Here is a 14198-nt window from a genome sequence, read left to right as displayed (position 1 = left end):
GGTTCCCCAAAACATTTTTACACATATAAGTGCTTCCAAACGAGGGCTTTTGCTGGTATCGAAATGTTGTAAAAATAAAATAAAGTAATCACACCCCTAACCAACAGTGCTATTCTGGCAAAAGTTTCCTGTGTAGACCTGCCCTAAGTGTTCTTGAGGTGGGCAGGGTCATCGTTGCCAGAGGTCCAGGGGAGGCAGATGCTGCTGTGTGAGGCTCTGATAGCATTAATATGGGCTGGATTTTTTTTCTTCTGGTAGCTCTGAGGTTACAATATTACATAAGCGCACCCAAACTGCAACCTTTTCATATTGAACAGAATAATCCCATTTGCCCCTAAGCAGACAAATATTATTAGTGACAATGCTACTGTATTTTACTCTAGGTCATAAGGATGTGTATGTTACATTAAAGCAGGAATATGACTATGGTAATGAACCGCTAAACTTGATGGTAGAAAAAAAAAGTATTATACTCTGTTATCTAAATTTTTAGCATTAAGAAAACATCCCAATTTCCCTCAAAGCCAAAGGAAAGATAAGAGTGAATTTCAAAGGAAGTTTGGATCAGTACCTAAAATACCAACATAAATCCTGGGGCAAAGATAAGGTTGGCTGGGTGCTCGTCTGGTCATGGAGAATGTTTCCATTTAATAATCCATGGCTCAGAACTGTGTTTTAAAATTAAAGACTGGAAACACTGGTCTACAATTTTTGAGAAGTCATCTGCTTCAGAGATAAAATGTGCTATTTATTATGTATTTTGATGTGCTGAATACAAATACGACAATTAAAACAACTGATTGGCTACTGTTTCTAAGATATTTAAGTTTTTACATTCTATGTCTATGTATATTGTGTAGATAGTACAGTTTTAATCATAAATTGTAAACCTAGGTCTTTTCATGTGTTAATGGTTGCTTTACATGATAATATTTCACCTGTCCTGTTTATGTAACACTTTAAAAATCAGCAAAAGGGTTATATAAATCAAATTTATTATGAAACAAAAAGGCAAAAAACTATTATGTACATAGTTTAGTCCTATTCAGTGTCTACTCGGCGCTTCTTGGCTTGTCTCTTGTATTCATTAAATGGAGCATCTCTTGTCACTGTCCAGCAATAATCTGCAAGCATTGATGGGCTCCATTTGCCCTGATTGCAACAATGGAGAAACGCTATGTCCTGGTGAAATCGCTCGCCGCTCACTGCTCCGCAGTTCGGTGGGAAAAAAAATCTAGATGAGAGTGCCAAAAATGTATCTTTAGTGACATGTTGCAACCAAGGCTTTTGTATGCCTTGAGGAGGTTTTCCACCAACAACCTGTAGTTGTCTGCCTAGTTGTTTCCGAGAAAACTTATTGCCACTAACTGGAAGGCTTTCCATGCCGTCTTTTCCTTGCCACGCAGTGCATGGTCAAATGCATCATCTCAAAGAAGTTCACGAATCTGAGGACCAACAAAGACGCCTTCCTTTATCTTAGCTTCACTTAACCTTGGAAATTTTCCACGGGGGTACTTGAAAGCTGCTTGTGTTTTGTCAATGGCCTTGTCAAAGTTCTTCATCAGACCCAGCTTGATGTGTAAGAGTGGTAACAAAATCTTCCTTGATTCAACAAGTGGTGGATGCTGAACACTTTTTTCCTCCCAGGCTCCAATGACTGTTGGAGTGGCCAATCTTTCTTGATGTAGTGGGAATCTCTTGCACGACTATCCCATTCGCAGAGAAAACAGCAGTATTTTGTGTATCCAGTCTGCAGACCAAGCAAGAGAGCAACAACCTTCAAATCGCCACAAAGCTGCCACTGATGTTGGTCATAGTTTATGCACCTCAAAAGTTGTTTCATGTTGTCATAGGTTTCCTTCATATGGACTGCATGACCAACTGGAATTGATGGCAAAACATTGCCATTATGCAGTAAAACAGCTTTAAGACTCGTCTTCGATGAATCAATGAACAGTCTCCACTCCTCTGGATCGTGAACAATGTTGAGGGCTGCCATCACACCATCGATGTTGTTGCAGGCTACAAGATCACCTTCCATGAAGAAGAATGGGACAAGATCCTTTTGACGGTCACGGAACATGGAAACCCTAACATCACCTGCCAGGAGATTCCACTGCTGTAGTCTGGAGCCCAACAGCTCTGCCTTACTCTTGGGTAGTTCCAAATCCCTGACAAGGTCATTCAGTTCACCTTGTGTTATGAGGGGGTGTGGTTCAGATGAGGAGGATGGGAGAAAATGTGGGTCCTGTGACATTGATGGTTCAGGACCAGAAGTTTCATCCTCTTCCTCGTCTGACTCAAGTGAGAATGATTCTGGTGCATCAGGAACCGGCAGTCCTTCTCCGTGGGGTACTGGGCGTATAGCTGATGGAATGTTTGCATAATGCACAGTCCACTTTTTCTTCTTTGACACACCTTTCCCAACTGGAGGCACCATGCAGAAGTAACAATTGCTGGTATGATCTGTTGGCTCTCTCCAAATCATTGGCACTGCAAAATGGCATAGATTTTCCTTTTCTTGTTCAACCACTGGCGAAGATGTGTTGCACAAGTGTTGCAGCATATGTGTGGGGCCCACCTCTTGTCCTAATCTCCAATTTTGCAGCCAAAATAAAGGTGATAGGCTTTCTTAACCATAGTGGTTATACTGCACTTTTGTGATGCAAAAGTCACTTCACCACAAACATAGCAGAACTTATCTTCACTGTTCACACAAGTACGAGGCATCTCTGCTCACTTTGGCTAAACAGAAATGTGTCCCTTTGCAAAATCAAACACTGACAAATAAGAGAGCATGACACTGTATGATTTCTAGAGCTGATATAGGGAAATTTGTTCTGCAGAGTGATGTAAGCTTTGTTATGATTGCATCATCCATGACTTCTAGGAATAACATGATGCAATTCATATCATGTATGACACAATACCAGCTTCAGATTGCATCATTCATTGTTTTGCCTAAAAAGCAAGTACTTTCCAAACCCAGTCACAGATTTATTCATAGATCCAGTCAAAGATGTATTTTAGTCATTTCTGGTTTAAATTGAGATTCCTTCCCTTTATAACTCACTTATCCTCCGCCAGTCCCAAGTCAAGGGTCGTATATACTGACCCAATTGCAGATCTTGAAAACTAGAGCCAATCAATTTTAAGCATCATTTTCGTTCTCAGTGATCCAGAATTAGTAAAGTTTGACTACATTTATTTCAGAAGCATTTTGGCTATAGAGCAGTGAAATCGCAACCAGTTTTTGCGGGGTTTTATTTTGTTTTCACAGATGTGCTTAATGGTGCATTTTCTCTTGAATGAACAGCTTTAACTCACAGGCTCCAGAGACCGCGGGGCCAAAGGGCCATTGTCCTCCATTTTTAAAAACCTGAACACATTCATGGCTGGGAGGGAGCAGGACGCAGCCTGGCTGGCACCCACGTCCCACTCTGCGTCGTGCCACATGCCGGGCCCTCACCTGCTGGCTGCCAAATTCGCAGAGGCTCTTCTTGGTGCCAGTGGGTCCGGGAAGCAGGACAGTCGGCTTGCCAGCAGGGAGGGTAAAGTAAAGAGTAGGGTGGAGGAGGCAGGGGCTCCGGGAAGATAAGTCTGGTGGAGGGGGTGCTTCCTCCAGGGCTCTGGGAGTGAGACGTTTTGGTTGCTTGGCCCTTCCTCTTTTGCAGTCCTTCTGGTGCCCACGCTTTAACAACATTTTGTTTTTGCAATATCACAATAAAGATGCATTTGAAGCCTTTAACTACATTGAGTGTTTTAGAATCCTAAATATATCCTTAATTATTCAGTGGAAAGTAATTACATAAACAAGGTATTTCAAATATCAAGGTACATCTAGCATACTGAATGACTAAGGCTAGCTCTACAAGTTGTGCTGCTCTAGACAAACCAGCAAAATGTTGCTCTTACCAGCTTACAGTCATCCACACAAAGAGTTACTGAACATTTTGCTGTTTTAGATGCCTGCATGATACAGCCAGCTCTTTTGGTAACATTCAGAAGTACATGAGACTTCCATATCCAAAAAGGTTTGGTTAAGAATAGCTTGGCTGTGTGACAAACTTGTAATCCTTTAGCAATGGAAAAAATTGACCCAAGGGGGCCCTCAGTAGTGGAATAAACAACAGAAAGGTTTATTGCAACATCACATGAAAAAAAAATTGGCTCTCAACAAAATACAATGGTTGGCGACCATTCCTGACCTATTTGTATAACCAATCTAATATGAAATTCCTCTCCACCCCCAGCAAAAACCACAGAACTACCCCCCCAATCCAATATATAATGAATAGCTCAAGGGGAGGGGGGGGGGGGGAAGGAAAAACCACTGCCCAAGACCTGAAGATGAGCGCTGTGTAAGCTTGTCTCTCTCACCAACAGAAGTTGGTCCAACAAAATATATTACCTCACCCACCTTATCTCTCTAATATCCTGGGACTAACACCACAATATCAACTCTGCAAACAAGACAAAAAAAGGCAAAGGGAATGTTTTAATTTAATTTTTCTGTGGGGGCGGAAGAGGAGAGCTATACACACACACACACACACACACACACACACACACACGTACATATTAGACCCCATCCTGCACAACCACCATGCATCCTCTGCAACATACAGACAATTACAGTGTAACATCCCTCACATACTTTGTTTTATACCTCCCTCAGCCCCACTGTTGCACTCCTTTCTGACCCAAGTCCATGCTGCATCCAGTCACCCTAAAGCCCCATACTGCAAACCTTCAGCCATCCTGCTCATTTCTCTTTAATTTCTGGGGGAAGAGAATGGCAGCGAGGCCACAACTTGCTTGAAAGTTCTGGGGCATGGAAGGATCTGTTTGTTGTTTGAGGCCTCCAAGCATGGCAGCACAATTCCTTTCTGCATTCTTATAGAGTAAAAGCAAACAGTATGGCAAGCCCTTGTTCCTGTTGCTTCTTTCTGCCACCTGGTAGCATCACATTGATATACTAGCTTTGTGTGCATGAGTGATGTTGCCTCTACTGGCAACGCCACAGAAAGGATAAGAGACCTATTGCTAGCAGAGCAACAGGAGTTCTCTCCTAGTTCAAGTGGTAAAGGCTTTTGTTCTTAGAGCTGAAGGATCATATTTTGACAAAGGAAGAGTGAGAATGATGCCACAGGCCAGCGGCACTCATCTACGATGGGGGGTATCCAACTTCAAGTCCCTGTTCCAATAACTAGTGGAACAGCTTCAACAGGAGAAACTGAAACTCACTTGAAACCAGTGCAGTAGCCAAGGTACTCTCCTGGGAAATGGGAGACCTGGGTACAAATCCCTGCTCCACATCTGCTCCACATCTGGCAGGGGGAAACTGAACCCGGTCTCCTGCATCCTGGCTGAGTGCTCTAACTACTGGGTAAAAGAGCAGCACCTACTCCTCAGTTAGGGGAAAGGGTTAGGCACTCCAGGGGTTGGGGTGGGGCGGGGGGTTCATGGCTGTGAATATCAAGCAGAGGAAGACACCTACTTCCAGTCCAGAGTTAGGCACTTAAGGGCTAGTCCACACTAACCCCCCAGTTCGAACTAAGATATGCAACTTCAGCTACGTGAATAACGTAGCTGAAGTCGAAGTATCTTAGTTCGAACTACAAGGTACTTACCGCGGGTCCATACGCGGTAGGCAGGCTCCCCCGTCGACTCCGCGTACTCCTCTCGCGGAGCAGGAGTACTGGTGTCGATGGCGAGCACTTCCGGGATCGATTTATCGCGTCTAGACAAGACGCGATAAATCGATCCCAGAAGTTCGATTGCTTACCGCCGAACCCGGAGGTAAGTATAGACGTACCCTAAGTGTCTTTGAGGTCATGACTTAGGCCAAACATCCCTCCTTGGCATTACCTATTGGCTAGCATAGGCGGCTCCTGGCTCAGCATGCTTGTGTTTGTGGATCCCATTCTTAGGCTCCTAACTCTCCTCATGCATTGTATAGGGAGCCTCAGCGCCTAACTTCCACTAGCAAGCAGGGTGCCAAAATATTAGGCATTGCAACACTGAGACTAAGGGTATGTCTACACTACCCACCAGATCGGTGGGCAGCGATCGATCCCCGAGTGCTCTCCCGTCAACTCCTGTACTCCACTGCCACGAGAGGCACAGACAGAGTCGACGGGGGAGCGGCAGCAGTCAACTCACCGCAGTGAAGACACCACAGTAAGTCGATCTAAATACATTGACTTCAGCGACGCTATTCACGTAGCTGAAGTTGCATAACTTGGATCAATCCCCTCCCTTCCCCCTAGTGTAGGCCAGGCCTCGGTCTCCTTTGTGGATCTAGGCCCAGGAGCCTAAGTCCCATTTTCAAAAGTGACTTTGGCCACATTTTACCATTAACCCCAGTTTACAGACTGACTAACCAAGGCACAGAGTAGTTAAGTACATGATTAAGGTCAAAAAGCAAGTCTGTCACAGAGCCTGGAGGAAGCTCTGAGCAATTAGACAAACAATTCTAACCACTAGACAAACTTATTAATAAAAACAAAAAAGCTGGAAGACGAGAAGCTCCTGGTACAATAAACTCTAAAAAACAATTATTGTACACATAAAAAAGTTATAATGCACAACTGCACATCCAAAAACTTTACTGTATTAACAACACTTTTTAAAAAGTGAGATGATTCAGGTATCACAAAACAACATTAATCTTTTTGGGATCATGTACAACCCACATTTTGGTGCAAAAAAACCACTGGAGTATGTTCTGATTGTAGTCAGTGGAAGCAACACGCACACAGCAATATATACACAGACTATGGCTCATTAATGCAGAATGAGGGTAAGGTGGAAACAACATAACTGAAATCCAACACAATTCTTTGGCTATGTAGGGGGTTAAATTCTGAAGTCAAAACACAAGAGTCAGAAAACTCATAGTTAAGCATTAAACCTCCCATACTGAGCCACTATGGGGTGCCACTTTAATGTTCTCCAACACCTGTTATACTCAGGTAGGAGAAGATTAATCCTTCACTGACAATTTCCTTGCTTTTGTGAGTTTGCTTCAGATACTTAACATTATCTAAAAGGCTTTTTTGTTATGTGAATTTTGAACCATATGTGAGGATAAACCACATTTGGTTATATGGTTATGTAGGTGCTCTGTTGGATGTAGACCTTGCATCACAAGGCACACACACCATGTTAACAGAACTATCAATCACTTCAATTTACTTTAAGGCACAAAAGTGAATTTATTTAATGAAGTTAGGTCCTGACAAATTGTGTTTCTCTATTTAAGATAAAACTTGTTTAAAACATATTGCTCAAGATGAGATGGTAGAAAAAAAAGTTTTAATTTGTAGATCTTCATGGATCTAGAGGAACTAGACATTCAGAGAAAGCATGAAGATAAAAGATTATTTAAAAGCCAGGGATATTTTTTAATGGAAGATCACAATTTTGATAAAACTTGGCAGCCTTACTCAGCATGTCTGTTCCCTTCACAGACTGAATATCCTAATGTAGGGTCAGTTTCCAATACCTTAGCTCACTTTGAGTTATCCTTTACCCTGCAATTATCCCAGTGAAATCAATGGAGCTTTTTCAAGTAAAGGGGAAATTTTCAAGAACAGGTATATGACATAAGAGCAGGGGCTGGTCTATGTTTTTTGCCGCCCCAAGCACGGCAGTCAGGCGGCCTTCAGCGGCGTGCCTGCGGATGGTCTGTGGTCACGCAGCTTCTGCGGCGTTTCTGCGGGTGATCTGACCGGTCCCATGGCTTCAGCGTACCCGTCGCCGAATTGCCGCAGGAACCGTGGGACCTCCCGCACGACTTCCCGCAGGCATGCCACCGGAGGCTGCCTGACTGCACCCTCACAGCGACCGGCAAGCCACCCCCGCGACTTGCTGCCCCAGGCACGCGCTTGCTGCGCTGGTGCCTGGAGCCACCCCTGCATGGGAGCCTAAGTCTCACTTTTAAGAGACCTGGGTTCAAAGTTTTAAAAGGTATTTAGGCATTGCTCTACCCAATGTTGCAAAGCCAAAGGGTCAGGTTTTTCTAAAGATATTTAGGTGGCTAAACATGCAGATAGGCACTTGGGATTTTTAAAAACACCTAACTTTATCATTGGGAATTAGGCACCTGTGGGATTTTCAAAATCCCACAAGGCACCTATCTGCATCTTTAGGTGCCTAAATACTCTTAAAAATCTGGACCTAGTCATCTAAATCACTTTTGAAAATAGGACTTAGGCTCCTAATTCAATTAGAACATTTTGAAAATGTTATCCTAAAGGTATTACTCAAGTTGGATAACAGAATCTGTGTCAAAGACTTGATTTTTTTTTTAGGTCATTTGCTAATCATCTCAAAGTTTCACAGATGCAGTAGTCTGTGTGAGATGCAAAATAAGCTGTCCTGTGTAGATCTTTTTTGAGGACACTTGTCAGGCAGCTTGGATAATTTTTAAATTATTATTGTCCATTTTCAACCGACCAGCTAGTCAAAGTTCAGGGCCCTGAGCATGTTCCAGCTGGTAGAGGAAATTGAGAGAGTCTGCTATTTTCTTTGATGCAATCTTGGTTGTGGTTTTTCTTTGTTTGTTACAAGGAATGTACGAAATGCTGTGTCTTTCAGGCTTCCACAATTTTTTTTGTCCCAACACTTAGGCGAATGAAAGCAGTCGTAAGAAATATTTAGTTTCAGTCTCCACAATAAAATGTCTCTGAATGCAGGCGGAACCAAGAACAAAAGGAGCAATTTCTTAGCTTACCGTCCCCAAGCCTTTTAAGCCAACACCAGACCCAAAAGGTTTCTCGCTAGCTTTTTCCAGGCCTATGCTGTGCTCACAGGCTACTGCTTGGCTTTCTTGCCTGTACTTCTCTCTCTGATTTTGTCTGTTCTCAGTTTCTGTGTTATCCTCTTCCCATACTAAAAACCCTCCCAAAACAATACTCAGACAAAAGTTTCTGGGCAGTTTCACACACACCTGGTTTTAGGTGAGAGTTTATGCTTAAGCATAATCTCAGTAGGGTTTTAACTCAACCCATAACAAGGTTTCACCCAGCTCATAACATTATGGACCCAATTTAATTACACTTGTGCAAGAAAATCTCCCATTAAAGACAACCCTAGCTATTGAATTGAGCTTCCAGAAATCTTTCAGGCTTCCACAATTTTTTTTGTCCCAACACTTAAGCGAATGAAAGCAATCGTAAGAAATATTTAGTTTCAGTCTCCACAATAAAATGTGGCAGAAATTATACAGTGATATGTTGATCATTAACATTTTTGACTGTGGTAGTTAGTTGGCAGATAGAAAGGAGGGATGGAAAAACCCCAAGAAGCACTGGGTTTCACAATAGAAGGTACAAGGTGAAGAGGAAACTGTTTTCCTACTTAAATAAAATTCTTATTGTGAGGAGCATGGGAAATATCTGCATTATTAATTATTATATGTACCTCTGTCTAGATTAGTGGTTCTCAAACTTTTTTTTTTCCCATGGACCACTTGAAAATTGCTGAGGGTCTCGGCAGACCACTTACTGATCTTTCCAATTGTTGTTTGTACCGTTAGCTAACTATTGTAAAGCGCTTTGGATAAAAGCACTATATAAAAAAACCCCTTAATAATAATTTTTTTTGTTCTAAAAATAAAAGCACAACTCATATTTTAATATCAGTAGTCTTACTTTTCTAATACGATGGATGTGCCCACTCTCCCCCACCGCGGCAGCCCCTGAGCTGGGGCTGCAAAGGAGGCGGGTCTCTCCATCTCCCCCCCCACAGTAGCAGCCCCTGAGCTGGGACTGAGAAGAAGGGGGGTATCTCCCTCGCCACAGCAGCCACAAAGCTAAATCTGGGAAGGAGGGCCATCCCTCCCCGGCAGCCGCAGCCCTGGAGCTGGGGAAAGTCACCTCTTTCTCTGGCTGCCGCACCCCTGCACATCCCAAATTCCCCCCACCCCCTCTTCTCACCCCACTGCCCCCTCCCACCTACCTCCTATTCCCCCCCAAGGCCACCACCTCACCTTACATGTGCATCTTCTCCAGGGTCCTGGCACCTAATTAGTGGAGCCACGCCTGCACAGATTCACTAATTAGGTGGGTGGCCCTTCATTCTCTCGTGTGTGGCTGCCCAGGCGCGCACCTTAGAGCAGTGGTTCCCAAACTTTAACAACCTGTGAACTCCTTTCAATAAAATGTCAAGTCTTGCGAACCCCCTTCTTCAAATGAATATTTCCAGGGATTTTCTCCTTTGCCTGAGTATAAATTATAAAAGCAGTGATCTTGGAAATAACATTTGTTTTTATGACATGCTTATTACACACAATTTATTATTAATTATTATTTATCATTACAATATGTTTATTACATGATGAAAACGGCAACACTTTTCCAAGATCTCACTTTCGTAGCTTGTATCACTTTGAATAAGCCTGTTATAAGACAAGGCTCCTATGTTTCATCAAGGAGTATCAGATGTGAAACAGCAGGAAGGTATTTAAGACGTGAACTCAAAGAGTTCCTCCTACACAAGCATTCAGGTCTTGAGCAGTACAGGCAAACAACACACATTACAACAAAGCTTAAACTTATTTGTCATAATTTTAAAAACAATACTAGCTGCCTATTTAATTTTAAAAACAGCAAAACATATCCACCTCCCTTTCCATTTCTTATAAGGAGTCTTGAAGTTTAAATCTCCTCAGTGTGATAAAGCAAGCATATCTGATCTGCTTAGCTCTTGGAAGTCCAGGGTCTCCTGGCTGTTGGCCCCGTGCTGCCCAGGGTCCTAGGGACAGCTCTGTCTGCCATTACGGAATTCCCCTGCCCTCCCCGCCCCCCAAGAACCCCCTGTAACATTTCACAAACATGAACCCCAGTTTGGGAATCACTGCCTTAGAGGGAACTATCCACATACCACCTGAATGGAGCTTGCAGACCACTGGTCATCCGCGGACCACAGTTTGAGAACCTTTGGTCTAGATGATTCCTATCACAATGTCTGCTATATAGGGGCAAAGAATTAACCTAGTGCTGGAGGGTTATCCATCTGCAGGAAGACAGACAATAGTTGTAGATAGCCTAGTCACTTGATATGTAGCCAAAAATACAGGTGTCCAGACTTGTTATTGTTTTGTCCAAGTCCAAGGTGGGCACAACCAGCGTAGGACAGAGCCAGGGCCCTAGCAGGACAATGGAGATTACCAGTCAAAGGCTATTGATTTGTTGATGACTCTGATCCACTATAACAAACACAGAGGACTGGAGAATAGACAAATCTCAGTGGAAGGACAGATAGAGACAAAGGTATTAGAATCTGCTGTTAAAAGGGAGATTCTCTCTAGCAAGAAGTGACCAGACTGGACCAGAACCAGATGATAAGACTGAGCAAGAAAAGAGAAGGTGCAGAAGGATTCTGAACTTGTTCGAAGGATACAGACAAAGACCCAAAGGGCTCTAATGGCAGATAAGGAAACTGAGCCAGGGTCTTGTGTTCAAGTATTAGACAGTTTTCCATACACCTGTAACTCTTGTGCTTTGTCTATAAGTAAAGTGGGTGTGGTTTAGAAATTCTTCATAACATTTGTGTCCCCCTTGCTTTAACTGCCACATAGTCCTTGAAGAGTTAAATGATAAACCAGAGAACTCACAAGGATGAACCTCTGGAGAGGTTATGTGTGAGCTACTGGAGAGTCTTGGAGGGTCAGCGCTGGTTTTGGCGCTTAGGATAGCTGGCTGTAGGGCCTTACCTCCCAAGAAGGGGTACCAGCATTGATGTCTGTATCCCAGGAGTAGGTCTGAATGGCCAGATATAGAGACAGTGTCTGGACCCAGCTCAGACCCAGTCAGTTTAGAAAGTATGTGGGATCCAAAGGCAGGGTCCCATATAGGTAGCTCAGAGAGGCTTGTAACACATTTTAAAATACATGAAAAAATATAAATCTCAGTATTACAGTCCTCTTGGCTGGATCCCCTGCTGACGATATTTGAGCTGGAAATCCTAACTGCCTGCATGTCTCTTTCTCTCGTCCCTTTTTCCTGAGAATTGCACTCTAGAAGAGCTAGAACTGCTGCATTCAGTTTTTGACACCTTGTTCCATGATGGACATTGGAGAATCAGAAAACATCAAGGAAAAGACACCACCATTTACTGGAGTCTTTGCTAAGGTGCGGGAAGCTTTCCATGTCAGTAGAGATTTAGTGTGGGATATTCAAGTGCTCACTGCTGACCTAAATTTTCTCTCATTGAAATCAGCAGTAAAACTCCATTGACTTCAATGGGAGCAAAGGTAGACCAAAACTGAGCACCTTCAAATATCTGACCTTTGAACACTAGGATTATTTAATTTGGAAATGTCATAAGAGGTATGGTATATAAAATAATTAATGTCGCAAGTAGGTCAAGTTGGCCTCTCCTGCTTGCCCTATCCCATAATACAACCAGTAAGCATTCCATGAAATTAGCAGGCAAACATTTACAATAGATGCATAAAAATGATTTCATGTAACATATTACTGAACTACTGAAGTTACCACTGTAAGATATTATTGATGCAACTATTTGATTAAATAATTAAAGATAAAGATTAAATAAAGCAAAAGGCACTTGTCTGTGAACAAAAATAGCATCAGAGGTTACACTAGCTAGAAAAACAATGACTGCTACAGTTTCAAGGCATAAGAGGAGGATAATCATAGACTATCAGGGTTGGAAGGGACCTCAGGAGGTCATCTAGTCCAACCCCCTGCTCAAAGCAGGACCAATCCCCAACTAAATCATCCCAACCAGGGCTTCATCAAGCCTGACCTTAAAAACCTCTAAGGAAGGAGATTCCACCACCTCCCTAGGTAACACATTCCAGTGCTTCCCCATTCTCCTAGTGAAAAAGTTTTTCCTAGTATCCAACCTAAACCTCCCCCACTGCAACTTGAGACCATTACTCCTTGTTATCATCTGGTACCACTGAGAACTGTCTAGATCCATCCTCTTTGGAACCCTCCTTTCAGATAGTTGAAAGCAGCAATCAAATCCTCCCTCATTCTTCTCTTCTGCAGACTAAACAATCCCAGTTCCTTTAGCCTTGCCTCATAAGTCATGTGCTCCAGCCCCCTAATCATTTTTGTTACCCTCCGCTGGACTCTTTCCAATTTTTCCACATCCTTCCTGTAGCCCAAAACTGGACACAGTACTCCAGATGAGGCCTCACCAACACCGAATAGAGGGGAATGATCACGTCCCTCGATCTGCTGGCAATGCCCCTACTTATACAGCCCAAAATGCCATTAGCCTTCTTGGCAACAAGGGCACACTGTTGACTCACATCCAGCTTCTCGTCCACTGCAACCCCTAGGTCCTTCTCTGCAGAACTGCTGCCTAGCCAGTCGGTCCCTAGTCTGTAGCAGTGCATGGGACTCTTCCATCCTAAGTGCAGGACTCTGCATTTGTCCTTGTTGAACCTCATCAGGTTTCTTTTGGCCCAATCCTCTAATTTGTCTAGGTCCCTCTGTATCCTATCCCTACCCTCCAGCGTATCTACCACTCCTCCCAGTTTAGTGTCATCTGCAAACTTGCTGAGGATGCAGTCCACACTTCATCAGATGCATGGAGTGGAAAATACAGTAGGAAGATACATATACACACACTTGGTTATCATGGAATAAGGTACCATATTAAAAAAAGAACAAAAATTGTTGCTTGCATTGTTTGCATTGTGCTAGCCCATTAATTAGTTCTAAAAAGTTAGAAATCATGAAATTGAGATATGAATATGCCAATTATTGAATTTCAATTTGGATAAAGATACGAACACAACGTTTACTGAATTTGCTACATATAAACACATTATTGGAATAAGATTCTATAAAAGTAATAGAGCTATCAAGTTAACATTAACTCTTATCTCTTCTAACTCACAAGTATTAGACAATCATCATATGATTATAATGGCGATCACAGGACACCAATCTTGTGAAAATTGAGTTCACAGCATCACACAGGAATCCAAACAACAATTTAACCAATATATTCGATAATCTGCAAAACAATTAATCTGCATAAGATAATACTACCAAGTAATAAATCAAATTGCAGCTTTAAATCTGAACCTCAAATCAGCTATTTAGTTATTAAGCCTCTGATATGGGGTAGCAGCCAGATGATTATAAACTCTTTTCAGGTTACAATTTAGTTACGGTTACAGGGTTAAACAATGTACTCTCATTTAG

The 14198-nt window shown here is 42.7% G+C and overlaps 1 protein-coding gene across 1 annotated transcript in view; it reads left to right on the top strand.

The window, feature by feature from the left end:
* Positions 1-12074: 12074 nt before the first annotated feature.
* Positions 12075-14198, top strand: part of RNF175 (ring finger protein 175) — a 37131-nt gene continuing 35007 nt past the window's right edge. The window contains 1 exon segment of the mRNA XM_024106238.3: positions 12075-12140. Within this exon segment, the coding sequence (XP_023962006.2) occupies positions 12075-12140 (66 nt within the window).

The sequence above is a fragment of the Chrysemys picta genome, chromosome 5 (assembly GCF_011386835.1).
Source record: "Chrysemys picta bellii isolate R12L10 chromosome 5, ASM1138683v2, whole genome shotgun sequence".
NCBI lineage: Eukaryota > Metazoa > Chordata > Testudines > Emydidae > Chrysemys > Chrysemys picta.
The sequence above is the reverse complement of the archived record's forward strand: the minus strand, read 5'-3'. Positions and strand labels throughout refer to the sequence as shown.